Source organism: Ambystoma mexicanum, chromosome 2p, assembly GCF_040938575.1.
Source record: "Ambystoma mexicanum isolate Mex_15411 chromosome 2p, UKY_AmexF1_1, whole genome shotgun sequence".
Taxonomy (NCBI): Eukaryota; Metazoa; Chordata; class Amphibia; order Caudata; family Ambystomatidae; genus Ambystoma; species Ambystoma mexicanum.
In genome coordinates, this window is record NC_090923.1 from 62,003,877 (window position 1) to 62,022,606 (window position 18,730).

At 49.2% G+C, this 18,730-nt stretch overlaps 1 protein-coding gene and 1 long non-coding RNA gene across 5 annotated transcripts in view; both read right to left on the bottom strand.

The window, feature by feature from the left end:
• Nucleotides 1-2,762: 2,762 nt before the first annotated feature.
• Nucleotides 2,763-8,270, bottom strand: LOC138566205 (uncharacterized). The gene is made up of 2 exons (XR_011301866.1): nt 5,922-8,270; nt 2,763-5,456 (listed from the first exon to the last, which is right to left on the bottom strand). It is a non-coding gene; the product is annotated as an uncharacterized lncRNA (long non-coding RNA).
• A 573-nt stretch (nt 8,271-8,843) lies between these two features.
• Nucleotides 8,844-18,730, bottom strand: part of CIDEC (cell death inducing DFFA like effector c) — an 88,050-nt gene continuing 78,163 nt past the window's right edge. For all 4 annotated transcript variants that reach the window (XM_069643259.1, XM_069643258.1, XM_069643260.1 and 1 more), the window contains exon 6: nt 8,844-11,925. In XM_069643259.1, coding sequence (XP_069499360.1) covers nt 11,718-11,925 — 208 coding nt within the window. In that variant the 3' untranslated portion in view covers nt 8,844-11,717. The remainder of the gene's footprint in view (nt 11,926-18,730) is intronic.

The following is an 18,730-nucleotide window of genomic DNA, read 5'->3' on the forward strand; positions in this document are numbered from 1 at the left end:
TGATTTTAGCGTGTTTGTTCTTCAGCGCATGTGCATCTTTGCGCGCGTTTCTTCAAGAATCTATGTGCTCAATTGTATTGTAAATAGTTTGGAACTTAAGAAAAGAATAAAACAAAGACATTTACTAAAGACAATCTTACTGTAACAATTTGTCAACTTTGAAAAGGCAAAGAGCAAGACTTCTCAGGTTTGCCATAAATAAGAAGTTGCTGTAAAGTTTTAGGAGAAGAACCAGGTATGATTCTTAACTTATTAGTTATGGATTTAAAGTCAATTCTAATCATTGAAGTTAAGTAAGTAATGAGAGGATTTGCATCTGTTTTCTTGTATTCTCTGCAGGTTCAGTTTCGGTTAGTCTTGACGCAGGCAGTCTGGTGTTTTTATGTTATCCACTTCCCCCTTTCCCTTAGGGGTGTAGTTAACAGAGCTAAGTTGTATTTCTGGTTCTGAGAATTACACTTTAGGGGTTTGTCGGGGTTCAGCAGCTTCCGCAGACACAGGACCTCTCAGCCTGACAACAGGTTGAACTTGAGATTGCTGTGAAAAAGGACCCCAAGTTTGCAAACTAAAGGGGTGTTCAACAGTCATCCAGGGGCAGATGACAGCAATAGGAGAGGACAGTTGGGGTGCAAAGGAGGAGACACGTAAGAACATTTGAGTGCCATCAGCGGATAAGTTGAAGAAGCCGCAGGAAATACTCTTGCAGAGAAAGGTGCTGAAAAGTGAGAAGAAAAGAGGCCATGGACAGATCCTTAAGGAACTCCTACTAGGAGTGGGGTTGTAGAGGATGGGCAAGTGTTCCATAAGTGGCACTGGTCAGGGGTAGGAGGTGATCCAGGTGAGAGTATTGTCCTGGTGAGAGATTGGTCTTCCTCGACCAAGGTCTGAGAAAGAAGATAAGAAGGCTTAGTGGCAGTGTTGTGAAGAGCCGAAGAGGAGACACCTGGGAGCATAGCACAGATCCTTAAGGAACTCCTACTGGAGGTCGGTGGGGGGGTTTAAGAGGATGAGCAAGTGTTCCAGGACTGGCAGCGGTCAGAGGTAGGAGGGGATCCAGGTGAGAGGATTGTCCTGGTGAGAGGTTGGTCTTCCTCAACCAAGGTCTGAGAAAGAAGATAAGAAGGCTTAGTGGCAGTGTTGGGAAGAGCTGAAGAGGAGACACCAGGGAGCATAGCACAGATCCTTAAGGAACTCCTACTAGGAGTGGGGTTGTAGAGGATGGGCAAGTGTTCCAGGAGTGGCAGTGGTCAGAGGTAGGAAGTGATCCAGGTGAGACGAGTTTCCTGGTGAGAGGTTGGTCTTCCTTGACCAATGTCTGAGAAAGAAGAGAAGAAGGCTTAGTGGCAGTGTTGTAAAGAGCCGGAGAGGAGACACCAGGGTGGATTACGATGGAATAGCAGAAGTGAGGAAGTTGGAGACATGGGTAAATGCTGTTTCAGTGGAGTCACTGCTGCAGTAGCCGGTCGGAGTGCATTGAGCTCCACGTATGTAATTATGCATTGAACACTCCGCACCCCTGCATTTGTGGGGGTCTGCCAAAGGAACTGCATGATCTTGTTTACATACTAACAAGACACAGCACTGCACTTCCACCGCGTCACATTCTGCATATCAGCCCATTTACGTAGGAAGCACATCACTAGCTGGGTCTGTGGCTCAGTGGACAAAAACAGAGTTTGACGTCATGATCAGAGACTCCAATCTCGACAGGATGCCTCAGCCCTTTATCCTTCCGAGGTTGGTTAAAGGAGTAGTATTGAATTAGGTAATGCACAACTGCTAATCACAACCAAGAGAGCTCTGGGTGAGTGTGCGCTTTACAAATGCAAGTAATGTTATGTTACCCTCATGCTACAAGCAGTCAAAACTATTTCAGGCCAGTTAGTTATGTTCGTATTGTGAGGATGGCAAGCTACTCTGAACCTAAAAAACACAAGAAAGCGCTGTATACATCTAGACCACGTGCAGACAGCCCAGCCCATACCACATCAGCACGTCCTCTTACTACCATTGCAGAATGTTTGCAGGCAGCATGGGTTCCAATGTGAACATGGAGGTGGCTACAGCATATACCCTTGACAACAGCCCAACAGAACTAACTGTACTTCAGAAATACCCCCAAAGTCCATTTACTCTATCCAGGACCTTATCTGCCCCCTTCATTAAAATGCCGACCAACACCTGGCTCACATGTGGATACTCATCAAACAGCAAGCCATCTAAATGGGGGGCGGTGTGGGAGTCTAACTTGAAGAGATGAGGTCCACCCAACATGAGATCAGCAGCAGGCAGACCGCTATTCAGCTTGAGTGGTTCACAGCCCGTTGACATGACCACAGAGCAGAGGTGACGAACTTGAGACCTCCAAGCAAGCAAACATGGTGGCTTATCAGCACAGCTCCCAACAACACCTGTGAGATCAATGTGCCTGCATTTAGTATCATTGTGTAAAAATGTGTCTCTTGAACATAAATGAGGGATACCTGGAAAACCCAACATGTCTCCCGACCTCACATCTTAAATAAATGCAGCAAATTGGCAAAAGTGAGTGCAATTTTTATAGATATAGAGTGTCAATGTAGTTCAGGTTTACCTCGGAGCAGGTTTACGCCTCGCCTCATTTAGTAAAACATCTAAAATACTGTAGCACCAGAAGAATTGTCACCAATTTTTTGGTTGCACATTTCGACAGTACAATATACACAGGACCAGTCTCCAGCCCCCCATACACCGTGGAGTCAAATGAGGAGTTTCCACATCCATTCAATTGGCAAGAAAATGGAAGAACAATAGTTTAATATATTATAATGTTACAAAAAGCATTTTTCTATATATTTATCTCTATATACAGGACATCATATAAATATGCATTTTTAAAGTTTAAACATATCGGAGCATACTTTTATGAGCACGTGTGTAGTAATAACGTGAGAAACATCTGCTATCGAGTAACAGTTCAGTCACATTTGGTTTTCAAACACTTTAGAACTTTTTAATTTTCATCTTTACAAAGCTTTCTCAAGTGTGAAAATTTGATTTGGGAATATATTCTGAGCATTATTAAAAACAGCTGGTGGTTTTCCAACACGGGAGACGCTTTACATAGGGTTGCTCTTTGCTCGTCGAAGGAGAGGCAAGGCTCTCAGCTCTCACTGTGGCAACTTACTAGCGTGTGGTATTCACGAGCAGCAACCTACTAGCGTGTGGTATTCATGAGGGGCAACCTACTAGTGAGGGGTATTCACAAGCAGCAACCTACTAGCATGTGGTATTCATGAGCGGCAACCTACTAGTGAGGGGTATTCACGAGAAGCAACCTACTAGTGTGGGGTATTCATGAGCAGCAACCTACTAGCGTGGGGTATTCACGAGCAGCAACCTACCAGTGCGGGGTATTCACGAGCAGCAACCTACTAGCGTGGGGTATTCATGAGCAGCAACCCACTAGTGCGGGGTATTCACGAGCGGCAACCTACTAGTGAGGGGTATTCATGAGCAGCAACCTACTAGCATGTGGTATTCATGAGCGGCAACCTACTAGTGAGGGGTATTCACGAGCAGCAACCTACTAGCGTGGGGTATTCACGAGCAGCAACCTACCAGTGCGGGGTATTCACGAGCAGCAACCTACTAGCGTGGGGTATTCATGAGCAGCAACCCACTAGTGCGGGGTATTCACGAGCAGCAACCTACTAGCGTGGGGTATTCACGAGCAGCAACCTACTAGTGCGGGGTATTCACGAGCAGCAACCTACTAGCGTGTGGTATTCACGAGCAGCAACCTACTAGTGCGGGGTATTCACGACTGGCAACCTACTAGCGTGGGGTATTCACGAGCAGCAACCTACTAGTGAGGGGTATTCACGAGCAGCAACCTACTAGCGTGGGGTATTCACGAGCCGCAACCTACTAGTGAGGGGTATTCATGAGCAGCAACCTACTAGCGCGGTGTATTCACGAGCAGCAACCTACTAGCGTGGGGTATTCACGAGCAGAAACCTACTAGCATGGGGTATTCATGAGCAGAAACCTACTAGCGTGGGGTATTCATGAGCAGCAACCTACTAGTGAGGGGTATTCACGTGCAGCAACCTACTAGCGTGTGGTATTCATGAGCGGCAACCTACTAGTGAGGGGTATTCACGAGCGGCAACCTACTAGCGTGGGGTATTCACGAGCAGCAACCTACTAGTGAGGGGTATTCACGAGCGGCAACCTACTAGCGTGGGGTATTCACGAGTAGCAACCTACTAGCGTGGGGTATTCACGAGTAGCAACCTACTAGAGTGGGGTATTCATGAGCGGCAACCTACTAGTGAGGGGTATTCATGAGCAGCAACCTACTAGCATGTGGTATTCATGAGCGGCAACCTACTAGTGAGGGGTATTCACGAGCAGCAACCTACTAGTGAGGGGTATTCACGAGCAGCAACCTACTAGTGTGGGGTATTCATGAGCGGCAACCTACTAGCGTGGAGTATTCACGAGCAGCAACCTACTAGCGTGGGGTATTCATGAGCAGCAACCTACTAGCGTGGGGTATTCATGAGCGGCAACCTACTAGTGAGGGGTATTCACGAGCAGCAAACTACTAGCGTGGGGTATTCATGAGCAGCAACCTACTAGTGAGGGGTATTCACGAGCAGCAACCTACTAGTGTGGGGTATTCATGAGCAGCAACCTACTAGCGTGGGGTATTCATGAGCAGCAACCTACTAGTGTGGGGTATTCATGAGCAGCAACCTACTACTGAGGGGTATTCACGAGCAGCAACCTACTAGCATGTGGCATTCATGAGCGGCAACCTACTAGTGAGGGGTATTTATGAGCAACAACCTACTAGCATGTGGTATTCACGAGTGGCAACCTACTAGTGAGGGTTATTCACGAGCAGCAATCTACTAGTGTGGGGTATTCATGAGCGGCAACCTACTAGCGTGGAGTATTCACGAGCAGCAACCTACTAGCATGTGGTATTCATGAGCAGCAACCTACTAGTGTGGGGTATTCATGAGCAGCAACCTACTAGTGAGGGGTATTCACGAGAAGCAACCTACTAGTGAGGGGTATTCATGAGCAGCAACCTACTAGTGAGGGGTATTCACGAGAAGCAACCTACTAGCGTGGGGTATTCATGAGCAGCAACCTACTAGCGTGGGGTATTCACGAGAAGCAACCTACTAGCGTGGGGTATTCATGTGCAGCAACCTACTAGCGTGGGGTATTCACGAGCAGCAACCTACTAGCGTGGGGTATTCACGAGCAGCAACCTACTAGTGAGGGGTATTCATGAGCAGCAACCTACTAGTGTGGGGTATTCATGAGCAGCAACCTACTAGTGAGGGGTATTCACGAGAAGCAACCTACTAGCGTGGGGTATTCATGAGCGGCAACCTACTAGCGTGTGGTATTCATGAGCGGCAACCTACTAGTGAGGGGTATTCATGAGCAGCAACCTACTAGCATGTGGTATTCACGAGTGGCAACCTACTAGTGAGGGTTATTCACGAGCAGCAATCTACTAGTGTGGGGTATTCATGAGCGGCAACCTACTAGCGTGGAGTATTCACGAGCAGCAACCTACTAGCATGTGGTATTCATGAGCAGCAACCTACTAGTGAGGGGTATTCACGAGCAGCAACCTACTAGTGTGGGATATTCATGAGCAGCAACCTACTAGTGAGGGGTATTCACGAGCAGCAACCTACTAGTGTGGGGTATTCATGAGCAGCAACCTACTAGTGTGGGGTATTCACGAGAAGCAACCTACTAGCGTGGGGTATTCATGAGCAGCAACCTACTAGTGTGGGCTATTCATGAGCAGCAACCTACTAGTGTGGGGTATTCACGAGCAGCAACCTACTAGTGTGGGGTATTCACGAGCAGCAACCTACTAGTGTGGGGTATTCATGAGCAGCAACCTACTAATGTGGGGTATTCATGAGCAGCAACCTACTAGCATGTGGCATTCATGAGCGGCAACCTACTAGTGAGGGGTATTTATGAGCAGCAACCTACTAGCATGTGGTATTCACGAGTGGCAACCTACTAGTGAGGGTTATTCACGAGCAGCAATCTACTAGCGTGGGGTATTCACGAGTGGCAACCTACTAGCGTGGGGTATTCACGAGAGGCAACCTACTAGTGTGGGGTATTCCTGAGCAGCAACCTACTAGTGTGGGGTATTCACGAGCAGCAACCTACTAGCGTGGGGTATTCACAAGCAGCAACCTACTAGTGTGGGGTATTCATGAGTGGCAACCTACTAGCGTGGGGTATTCATGAGCGGCAACCTACTAGTGAGGGGTATTCATGAGCAGCAACCTACTAGCATGTGGTATTCATGAGCAGCAACCTACTAGCATGTGGTATTCATGAGCAGCAACCTACTAGCATGTGGTATTCATGAGCAGCAACTTACTAGCGCAGCCTGAAGCCTGATTGAGCAGGGTTGAATAGTTTGTTGGATTCTATGAAGCGGTTGAGCAGAGAGTATGCAGCATGATCTATGAGTTTCACGAGAAATCTAGTGTTGGAGATTGGCTTGTAATTCTTAGGGTCAAGGGATGGCTTTTTTTTTTTAGAAGCGGTTTGACATGCGCCATTTTAAAGGCTTCAGGAAAGATGCCAGTGGTGAGGGAGTCGTTTAGTATGGACCTTGCCTGTTTTCCTGCACAGGTAGAGGAGAAGATTTCTTTCAGAAGAGCGGCGGGATAGGTGTCAAGGGGGGATCCAGAGGGTCTGCTGCCAGATAGTAGATCCAGGAACTCGTCTCTCGAGATGGGGTGGAAGGAGTCGAAGGCTGGTATTGTGGTCGTCAGGACAACATTATCGTGAGGGTTAGGTGTGGGTCAAGATGGGGTGGAGAGTTTGTTATTAAGGGTTGCCATACTGTCCAGGGCTGTGTTGGAGAAATGCAGCGAGAGGGAGTCACAGAGACTTTGCGTGGGTGTGGTATGGACAGAGGTGCAAGTAGGTTTCACAAATTCAACGATCTTGTGGAGTTCTTTGCTGCTGCTGCTGCAACAGTTCAGGATTTGTTTATTGTAATACAATTACGGTGGTGGGCGCACATAGATCTGCTGAGAGCGGTTTTAGATGCTTGCCATTTGCGATCAAGAGAGGTATTGTGACCTTTGAAAGTCTTCAGGTGGAGCGATCCCCTCCTGGGTAGTAAAACTCAGTTTGAGCAAACGATGGCCAGCTACAACCTTCACATCCCACTGATTAGGTACTGGCAGCATCAGCTTATCCACTGATTAGGTACTGGCAGCATAAGCATATCCACAGATCAGCCATCGTCACCAGCAGTATTGTTTTCCTTCCAGAATGAGGACCCAACATTTCTCAACCAGTATCAAATCTCTGGCTACAACTTGCTACCTTGAAGTCCTTTTGCTGGAGACAGTGAGATAAATGTAGCCAAGGTATTCACTTAGGATCTTTTAGCCAGATTGGAAACAAAGGTGTAGAATGCATGGAAACCTGCCTACTGGACCGATGCCAGCATCTGGCATCATGTACAACATCCATCAGATGGCAGGATTCTATGCCTAGCATAGGCTTCTGACCTACAGGGTGGACACTGCATGAAGACATCCCTACTGTACCAAGGCACGCATCTCATATCAAGTACAGCATACGTCAGATGCCAGCCAGCTATGCCTCGCATAGGCTTCTGACTCACTGGGTGGACACTGCATGTAGACGTCCCTACTGGACCGAGGCACGCATCTCATATCATGTACAGCATCCATCAGACGCCCGACAGCTATGCCTCGCATAGGCTTCTGACCCACTGGGTGGACACTTCATTGACACATCCCTACTGGACCGAGGCAAGAGTCTGATATCATCTGCAGCATCCATCAGTTATCAGACAGCTATGCCTCGCATAGGCTTCTTACCTACTGGTCGGACACTTCATTGACACATCCCTACTGGACCGAGGCAAGAGTCTGATATCATCTACAGCATCCATCAGTTATCAGACAGCTATGCCTCGCATAAGCTTCTTACCTACTGGTCGGACACTTCATTGACACATCCCTACTGGACCGAGGCAAGAGTCTGATATCATCTACAGCATCCATCAGTTATCAGACAGCTATGCCTCGCATAGGCTTCTTACCTACTGTTTGGACACTGCATGAACCCTTCTAGACCGAGGCAAACATGTGATATCATGGACAGCATCCATCCGACGCCAGACAGATACGTCTCGACCTACAGTTTAAAGTATATTGGACAATTTTCTCTTCATTTGATGCGAATTGTCCCCAGTAGGTAGTTGGTTTTCTTGAACTGCCTTCTTTGTCCTCTCACCAGTGCGTCACTGATGTACCCTTGCTTCTAACAGTATATTTATAACCACTGTTGCTCAAATCCTGCACAGATGCACCATGCAGGGGTCAAATTTGGGAACATGCTCCATGGACGCTTGTCCCAGGAAGCCTCACACACATGCCTGTTGCTTGCCATCTGCAAAGAGGTGGCTGGGACGGTATAATATAGTGTGTTGATCCCACACATTACCTGTGTTTATAAACGTCCTACACAGGCCTAATGCAGCCTCGGAGACCAACCACCAGACTGCACACATTCTACTGCTCTCTCAATACCACCACGCCTAATGCTAGGATGCGGCTACCATCAAGCAATCGCATCAGCTGCTTGCATATTGAGTGCACCCAAGCAACCTATAAAACCCTGCTCTCTGGACTCACCTGGACTACGGTCCCCGAGGGCGTTCAACCCACAAGCGCTTTGAGGTCATACCAATGATATAAAGAGCACTATATAAATGCCAACTAACATAACATAACGTAACATAACAAATTGGGAGATGTGATGGTAGTTTGGATATTTATTCGGGGTCCAATTACAAAAAAGCCAAAAACAAAAGGGTGCCCTTAAAAAATCTCACCTCTGGGGTAGGGGCCAGGGATGGGGATGCGCAGAAGATGTGTGAGCTTATCCAAGACGCGATAAGAACAGCTGGAGGGGGTGGTCGCAATGAAGGAGAAGGCCCCGCAAAGGGGGACTCAGTGATAGGAAGCCAGGAGTGAATTGTGAGGGCTTATAGTTGGAGGGGAGCAGGCAACCTCTAAAACAGGAGTTGTGGGTACCTGGAGAGAGAGGCACAGAGTGTGGATGTTCAGTGCTAAACTGGCTGGGGCCTGCAACCTTTGGCTCTCCATATGTTAGGAACTAGGATATCCATGGTCCCTCACCATGGACTGGGCAGACAATGACTGATGGCAATTGTAGTCCAAAACATCTGGTGAGCTAAAGGTTACAGAGCCCTGTGCGAAGGTGTCATGATCCGGTGAAATTGCCCCTTCTGGACCTCATGGTCATTGTCACGAAGGGCTTGTACTCCTTGTTCCTCCCAACATGGCCGTACCAAGCTCCGTGCTACGCACTAGCTTTCACGTCGTAGCACGTACTATAAATTGGTCACACCGTTGCGGGTCCGCGCATCTCAACGCTATCTTCGATAGTGACCCGACGTGTGTTTGCTCTCTACATTTGCTTCCTTGATCCTCATACTTCCTTCCTTGCCTTTTTTCCTGTTCCTGGACTTCCCCCCTACATTGCTTGTTTATCGCTAATCCTGGACACCCTGGAACCACGAACTTCCCGGAACTCTGAACGCGCTCTGCAACCTGACGAGGCTCGGGCGAGCCTATTCAAGACCCAAACCACCCACAGGAAGAGTCCTGCGGCCGAACAAGGGAGATCCCAATCACAGGTGAGACGGGGGAGATTTATGACAGAAGGAGAGGGAGTTGGTGATAGGTGAATGGGCCTGTTCGTGCTAAGGAACACACTTAGTGCTGGAAATAAAGAGCAAGCTGATCTTCAGGACACATTTATTCCTCTTATCAAGAATCTTCCATCAAAAAATGGAAACTAGTCATAGCAACAGACTAGAACCTCTGAAATCAGCTTTTCCTCCACCCCCTCTATCAGCCCTTTTCTCAAGCCTTCATGTCCATTGTCAAAAGACAAAAGCAACCCAAGTGGTGCAGGGGCCCTCCTGGCTCCTCAGGAAGAGGGCCAATTCCTTCAGCTGCCACCACGCGGCTTCTAGGGCAGGGAAGAGGGTGACATCATTCCAGCAATGGAGCAGGACTCCGGACATGCGAGATGCTCCGAATGAAGAAATGGTCTAGGAGCAGAAGAACGTCAGTGTGATGGCTGGAGAGATGTAGATTTACAATGAATAAGTGAGGAGCCTTTTCTCCCATTTACTGAACACAAACTACCATATAACCAGGACCACTGAAGGGAACATAGAGGGAGAAATGTTTGCCCTGACTAAGGGAGACGCTTGTCATTTGTTTGATGCCCTAGGCATGAGACAATGGCCAATCACAAAGCTCCGAACATGGCATTGGCGGTGCTGCCATCTTTATATCTAGGACTTCCCAAAGAACACACAACTATCTGGAGGCAAGGTCCTAGCTCCCTCCACACATTAAAAAAAGCACCTAGTGTGTACGTTGCATCAAGACGCTGCCACATCAGACGGATGGGTGCCCTCGTCACACTTCCTAGACCAGGGAGGCCCCTTCTGCAATTCACATCAAAAGAAAAACTAATTGGGGCATTGGGATGTGCCTTTACCAAAGTGAAACAACACTCCTTTGGAGCACCAGGCATTCTGAAGCACGACAACAGAAACCTTGCGCTTTGTCCCTCAATAGGTTTCTTCCATACCCAAGTAAATCCATTATGGAGCACTGCGTGGTAAACATATGTCTTCTAGGCCAGGTGAGTGAGGAGCTATGTTGCCAAGAGACGGATGGGTCGTCAACTGGCTGCTATTCCGGTGGCAAGGGAGGGCCAAGGCATGATCCGAACACTGGGCAGCTGGTGAAACAAGAGCAAGTGGGCCACAGGACACCCTCACCCTACAACAAAGGAGGCATAAAATGAGATCATGGGAGAACCACCAGGGAACGATCCCTGATGGACACTACACAAAAAGAGTACAGTGTATATACATCAACAGTGGAACGGCTGTCCAGCTCGATGCTTAACAGAACATTGGAAACAGCAGTCCAGCTCGATGCTTAACAAAGCCTTGGAACGGCAGTCCAACTCGATGCTTAGCCGAGCATTGGAACAGCAGTCCAGCTTGATGCTTAACCGAGCATTGGAACAGCAGTCCAGCTCGATGCTTAACCAAGCATTGGAACAGCAGTCCAGCTCGATGCTTAACCAAGCATTGGAACAGCAGTCCAGCTCGATGCTTAACCAAGCATTGGAACAGCAGTCCAGCTCGATGCTTAACGGAACATTGGAACAGCAGTCCAGCTCGATGCTTAACGGAACATTGGAACAGCAGTCTTCTTAACGGAACATTGGAAAGACAGCCCAGCTCGATGCTTAACGGAACAGTGGAACAGCAGTCCAGCTCAATGCTTAATGGAACATTGGAACGGCAGTCCCACTCAATGCTCAACAGAGCATTGGAACAGCGGCAGTCCCACTCAATGCTTAACGGAACATTGGAACGGCAGTCCCGCTCAATGCTTAGCGGAAATGGAATTGATAGTAAGTCTAACATGGACAGTGATCCTCAAGTCGATCCCTATCTTTCGGACATCACAAGGAGCAGTGGAGTGGAGTGGATCCTGAAGTCCTTTCCTGAGGTTCATGCGTTTTGGACCATATTCGGTTTCAAGCAGCCAGTTCTCAACCTTACACTAATACTTCAGCATCTTGCGGCAACGCACGGGTATGAAGTCCTGCAGAAGAGACGCAGGCTTCTCCGGCAGCGGCAGAACCTTCTCGGTGGTCTCCAGTGGCAACTCCATTTCGGTGGTCTCTAGCAGCTGTTGCATGTAGCCGGAGGTACCCAGCAGAACGTGGCCTGTGGCTTGCATGGTGAAGAGGGCCCAGCGGAGTGCTTCTCTACATACATGGAAAAGAACATGTAAGAATTAAGCATCAGCGATATGTGGACAACTACATTCATGTTTTAAGAACTGTTCAAAGTACATTGACTGACAATATTTTATTAAAGGTCATATCTAATTCCAATGAGGTCTGACTAGCAAATGATGATTGCAAAACTAAAAGAGACACTCACACAAACAACCTTTCATCCCAGGACACAGCATTCAAAGATGAGGATGGGAGTTGGGTCTGGGATACTCTGGATGATACAGGCAGACTGGCCTTTCAGTAAAATCAAGGGCATTTAACTGTGACAGGCCACTATGAGAAAGGGCAGATGCTACAACTCCTATAGTCCCCTACCGAGGCAAGACCAAAACCTTAACCGGACCCAAAAAGAGTGACTGGGGATTTGTGAGGAGACCACCATTTGGAACTCCAAGGCAGGTCCCCAAAATGTAAAAGAGCAACAGTGAATACATCCCCAACCCAGGCCACTTCCATTTTATCCACAGAAGAGGAACAGGACTACATCTTCCATAATCCCTCTAGTTTACTGAGGAGAAACCTCGGGCTATATAGGGAATTTACCATCACCAATTTGGGGAGAGGGAATGTATGGGCACGGCCTAAGTGCCCCACAGTGGCTCCTCCCACTCCCCAAAAGATAGAGTCACAGGAAACCCATGCGATTGACTCCTGCAATACACAAGGACGGAGGGAACCCCCGCTTTCACCTTAGAAATTACAGGACACCCTCCTTTGCCAACTGCTAGACTTAATGGGCAAAAGAGCACATATCTCCCCTGCACATACAAACACATCAGAGACAACATTCATTGCACCCAGCGAGCGGCAACCTGGCAGAGAGAACAGCAACCTTTCCCCAAACCGCAACACCAGGCATGGATGAACAGCAATTCTACGCACAGCCAGCAGCAGCCCAGCAGAGAGAACAGAAACCTTTCCCCAGCCAGATGCTCCCCAGGAGAGAGATCGGCAACGTTCCCCCAACCAGCAACACCCGACCGAGAAAACAGCAATCATTCCCCAGCTAGCAGCACCCGGCAGAGAGAATAGCAACCTTTCACCAGCCAGCTGTGCTCCGGCAGAGAGAGCAGCATTATTGCTCCAGCCAGCAGCACCCGGCAGCGAGAGCAGCAACCTTTCACCAGCACCTAGCAGAGAGAACAGCAACCTTTCCCCAGCCAGCTGTGCTCCAGCAGAGAGCAGTAACGTACCCCCAGCCAGCAGCACCCAGCATAGAGAACAGCAATGCTTCCCCAGCCAGCAGCACCCAGCAGAGAGAACAGCAACCTTTCACCAGGCGTAGATGAACAGCAAAGGGTCCCCATGCCAGCAGCACCCGAGCAGAGAGAACAGCAACATTTTCCTAGCCAGCAGTACCCTGGCAGAGTGAGCAATAACGTTCCCCCAGCCAGCAGCACCAGGCATGGATGAACAGCAATGGTTCCACCAGCCAGCAGCACCCCGGCAGAGAGAACAGCAACGTTTCCCCAGCCAGCAGCACCCCAGCAGAGAGAACAGCAACCTTTCACCAGCCAGCAACACCCGGCAGAGAGAACAGCAACCTTTCACCACCCAGCAGCACCCAGCAGAGAGAACAACCTTTCCCCAGCGAGCAGCAACCAGCAGAGAGAACAACCTTTCCCCAGCGAGCAGCACCCAGCAGAGAGAACAACCTTTCCCCAGCGAGCAGCACCCAGCAGAGAGAACAGCAACCTTTCCCCAGCCAGCAGCACAAACACATTGAAAGAGCAATCCAAAATGATGGGGAGCAGTTTTATAGTCTCTGCCATGCTGGCCCCTTCACCATTAGGTACACCTAAGCCAATGCCAGAGAGCCAATCACCTAACCAAAGGTCTAAAGATTTATAGCCACAGACCCATCCCCAAAACTCAGCTCAGCAGGAGGGGTTATCACAGAATAAAAGGAACTGGCCTGAGAAGGCGGTTGTCTGCATTTGTATTTTTCTTTAATTTATATAGTGCTTTTCGTACACAAAAGGCTGAAAAACGGTACACCGGAAGTGAAACTACAATCCAGGTGAATCAGAAGAGGGGAGAGAGGATAGAGTTTAATTGTTAGAAAGAGCGGATTGAGATTGCTCTGCTTGGGGGCGAGGCGGGAAAAGGAACACAAATGAGAGGACAAGCAGGGGGCGTAAGGACAGAGAGAAGAAACTGATTCTGGGAACAGAAGGCGGGGGGGGGGATAAAATGAGATAGGTAAAGAGGAGCGAAGACAATAGAGGGGAAATGATGAAGAAGATGAGAGTCGAAGGGGCGAACAGATATAAAGAGAAGCAGGGACGTCATTTAAGGGTGTCCAGGGGGTCGCAACTGCGACACCTGGGGTCACAGTTGCAACCCCCGAGGACCCAGTTCTTTAAAAAAATTAAACGGGTTCTCCTGGTGCATCGGGCCCTGTCGCTGCGCGGGTGGCACCGCCACACCCGGTCTGAAGGGTCCTCAGCCCAGTCCTCACCCATCAGGGTGAAGGCTGGACTGGGGAGGCACTCAGTAGGGGCTGGCGCTGACCGTGACATGTGGCACATGTCACATGCCACGTTCAGCTCCAACCCCTTCTCCCTCAATTCCTTGCAGCTCACATAAAGGAACCAGGAAGCTCTCGCAGCTTCCTGGTTCCTGTTTATGAGCAGCACGGAAATGAGATGGGAAAGAGGAAAAATTGTACTCACAAGAAGTAAAGACAGGAGACCAACAGAAGGGAATACTGGTCAAGAAGAGTTAAAGAGAATCCCAGTACCACCACCGTGCCCAGAGTTAGTCAGAAGAGACGGAAGGCGTGAAGGGATTAGAAAGGTTGCAAGAACAGGCAAAAGAAGGCTGTGGAACGGAACGGTGGCAAAGCCTAGATGGGATATGGGGGTAGGCATGATGAATGGGGAGATAAAAAGAAAGGGGATAGAGTATAGTAGATAATGGATGGTAGCGTGGTCCATGATCAGGGGCACACAAGTAGAGACTCCCAGGGCTAAGGATGCCCACAAGAGTGGAAGAAGCAGGCATAGGGAAGGACATGCGATGCCTCAAATGACCGCTGATGTAGTCCTGGCTGGTAGGGGTCAGGGGAGGTCCAGGCAGCAGCAGCAGCTTCGGTGGAAGGGGATGTCAGATGTCACCCCTCATCCAAGAGAGGTCGGCGGCATCAGCAGGAACTCGCAGGCAAGTCCAGAGGCAGAGGCTCAGAAAAGGAAGTCCTTTGCGGTCACGTGATGCCTCACATGTCTGGTCATGTAGTCCTGGGTGGGATGGGGCAGATGATGTCTGGGCGGCAGCAACCTCGATGCAAGGGGACCTCAGATGCCACCCCTCATCCAAGGCAGGTCGGCGGCAGGAGCAGGAACCCACAGGGCAGAGGGAGGGGGAAGGACACCGTTTAGCAAACAGGAGGAATGTGTTTGGAGCAGGAGTAAGAAGGTGGTTGGAGGGTGGTGCAGAGGAGGTAGAGAAGTAGAGTGTAGGACGAAGGAGACTTGCAGGGGATGTAGGGGCATAGAAGGTAGTGGAGACATCACAGGAGGCAGAAGGAGGTTTGATGGAGGAGTTGGGAAAATCTAGACAAGATGTGCAGGAGTTGCCGAAGAAGGGCAGAAGTATAAAGGAGGAAGGTGGAAGGCTATTGGCAGAGGTAGGAGCTACACGAGTTGTTGGCGGAGGTGGGGGAACATCAGTGAGGTAGAGAAGCTACTGAAAGGGGGGGGCCTTGGGGAAGCAGGTCACCATATCCTGGTGGGGTGCAGGAAACCAGAATACTCCTGGGGGAATTAGGGGGAGGTGAACACCTGGGGGATGGGTGGGCAGCTCAACATATCCATGGGAGGTGGGGATGGTCCATATCCCTGGGTGGAATTGGACACAGAGGTGGATGGGGGGGGTTTGAGGAGTTTGTAGGTGACAGCAAGGAGGAGGTCTCAGGGATAAGAGACCAAATAAGGGAGAAAGAGCTTCAAATGGATGAAGAAGGAAGGGAGATGCCCAGGGGGCTGAAGAGAAAGAAGAAAGAAGACAGGATGGGCCCAAAGGGGAGGAGAAGGGCTGAAGTTAAAGCAGACCAGGTTGGCTATGGCTAAACCACTCCCGCCGTCTCTACCCAGACCTGGGCCTGCTCGACCAGCCAAAGAGACCTATAGAAGAGCAGACTGATGTGTGCCCCCCTGAGCCAGCAGACCTTTGCTCATGCCTGGAGGTAATGGTAAGAAGTGGGGTGCAGGCTCCCAAAGACCTGACAGAACAACAATCCAGGGGAGAGGACTGCAATAACCTTTGGACCCAGGGACTCTGAGAACAGAGAGCACCTTATTTGTACTTCCCTTTAACATGGGGCGGTAAAAACATGGTGGAACTCTTGCTCACTGCTACATCTAACAACAAAACTTAATACAGCTCCATCTACTAATAGCCCTAACCCTACCTGCCTAACTCTATATACTAATGTAAGGGTGTTCAAAGAGCGTGCTAGAAAGACACTATAAAAGATATGCCTGGTTGGCAGGACCTAGAAAGAAATGCTTTGCTACACACGTAATATAAAAGTGCTCTATAACAGAAAATAAGGAGGAGGTGATTTGCTGCCGTATAATGTAAGAGTTCTCTATAGATGAAAGTAAGGAGGGAGTGGTTTGTTGCACGTTAATATAGGAGTGCTCTATAGAAGAAAGTAAGGAGGAAATGCATTACTGCACGTGTAATATTTCTCAGTTAAACATGTGCTTATGGCCGCCCTTTGCCACTAAACCACCTACCGCTTGACATAATACGACTCACAGTATAAACTAAAATAAGCCCCACCTACCTGCCCTTTACCTACCTATGTGTACATGCTAAAACTATCTTTACAGTATCGTTTTGCGTGTGTGTTTGCACAGCGCCAGCTCCCTGATGTGTGGCACAACTATATGTACTTTAAATACACGGTGACGTCACCAAACCCGTGACCCTTGCGTCATGACATCACTCGCGTAGCTTGCGGGTGCACCACCTCCCCTTCAGGACGCTGCATCTTGTCACTTCGATCACTTTCCCTAATAAAAGCCACTTCACTTTAGTCCATGTGGGTCTCTGGCTATTGATCACATGGCGACCATTCCAACAACCTTCATGCAATCTTCCAATTCTCCTATGGGCTTCCCAAACACTGCGGAAAATGCGACAATATCAACAGAAGAGCTGGTGGCTTTGTGCATTTTAAAGATATCATTTTGAGCAGCGGAAGCCAAGGCATCCGCTGTCAAACAGTGTCACCACTATCACAGAAGCCAAGGCATCCGCTGTCAAACAGTGTCACCACTATCACAGAAGCCAAGGCATCCGCTGTCAAACAGCGTCACCACGATCACTACTGGCCTCTACCTGCTGACTGGCAGCGATGTCAAACAGTGTCACCACTATCACAGAAGCCAAGGCATCCGCTGTCAAACAGTGTCACCACTATCACAGAAGCCAAGGCATTCACTGTCAAACAGCGTCACCACGATCACTAGTGGCCTCAACCTGCTGACTAGCAGCGGAAGCCAAGGCATCCGCTGTCAAACAGTGTCACCACGATCACTAGTGGCCTCACTCTGCTGATTCTTATTAGGAGTCAGGGGATTAGGGGAAAAGGAAAGGGATGCATAAGGAAACCCAAAAGCCGAAGGATCTGGGGACGTTGTGCAAAACCTGTGACATTTTGCATTCTGTTAGGAAGAAGAGATATCTATCACGGGATGCAAATCCTTGGGAATAGTGATTTGGAGGGGGAGAGATCTTGTGAGCACTGGATGGGTGTTTCAGAGTGTTCGGCACTCCTGGAACATGCACTGATTCTATGGGCAGTAGATGATTCTCCCTCTCCCCCCGCCCCCAAATTGCCCCAGGACACAGCCCGCTGGTTCATAAAGCCAAGTCATGTGATGTTGCCAGGCCTGATCTGGACATGGCAGGAGAAGTAAAGGAGAGCTCTATGTATTGCCGAATGGTCCCTCCTACTCGGACGAGGGTATGTCCCCAGTCCTCATCCATTTCTTTTGGACCTCGAGTAAAAAGGTGACACCACAAGCCAGGCTGATGTAATCACCACTTGAGGGGGTGGGTAGAGTGAAAACCACCAGAGCACATGATCCTAGCTGCACCACCACTGCAGAGCGTCCTATATTTCTGCCGATACTAGGATCCGCACATAGACACTCTGCTGGGAGGGAGACCGGTGCTTGAGGATGTGGGAGTGTGAGCTGGCTCAGGAAAGCACATACAGGGAGGCTACTGGGTCCCTTCGAGTAGGTAGCCACGATCTAGCCTCTGCCTGGTGATGTTGCCGGAGCCACCAGAGGTATTCCTGGTGCTCGATTGCCCTTGCTTCCATGACAGATCCCTGTTCAACCTCTGCCCTGAACTGCACTCTGATGCACCAGAAATTACCAGAAACGGAGCAAGATCTTGTATTGTATGTACTACCAACGCGATTCCTCTGGCTGGTGCAGTAAAGGACTCTGCATTCACCAGCCATTCATCCTCAGTAGAGAAGACATAGCATCACTGTGGAATGGATTATCCCTCATGATGGTGTTAGTGTCTTGGTGAATATCCTTAGGGCAGACCCCAGGCTGAATGGTGGAGCACTGAACTGATGAGGATTACCCTGCAAGACCAACTGAAGGAATCATTGGTGAGCCAGATACATTGGGATGCAGAGTTAAGCGTTCTTACATCCAGGTAGCATGGATAGTCCCCTTTGCTAATGAAGGGAACCACCCTCTGTAAGGACACCATTCTTAATTGTGCTGACAAGGGGTAC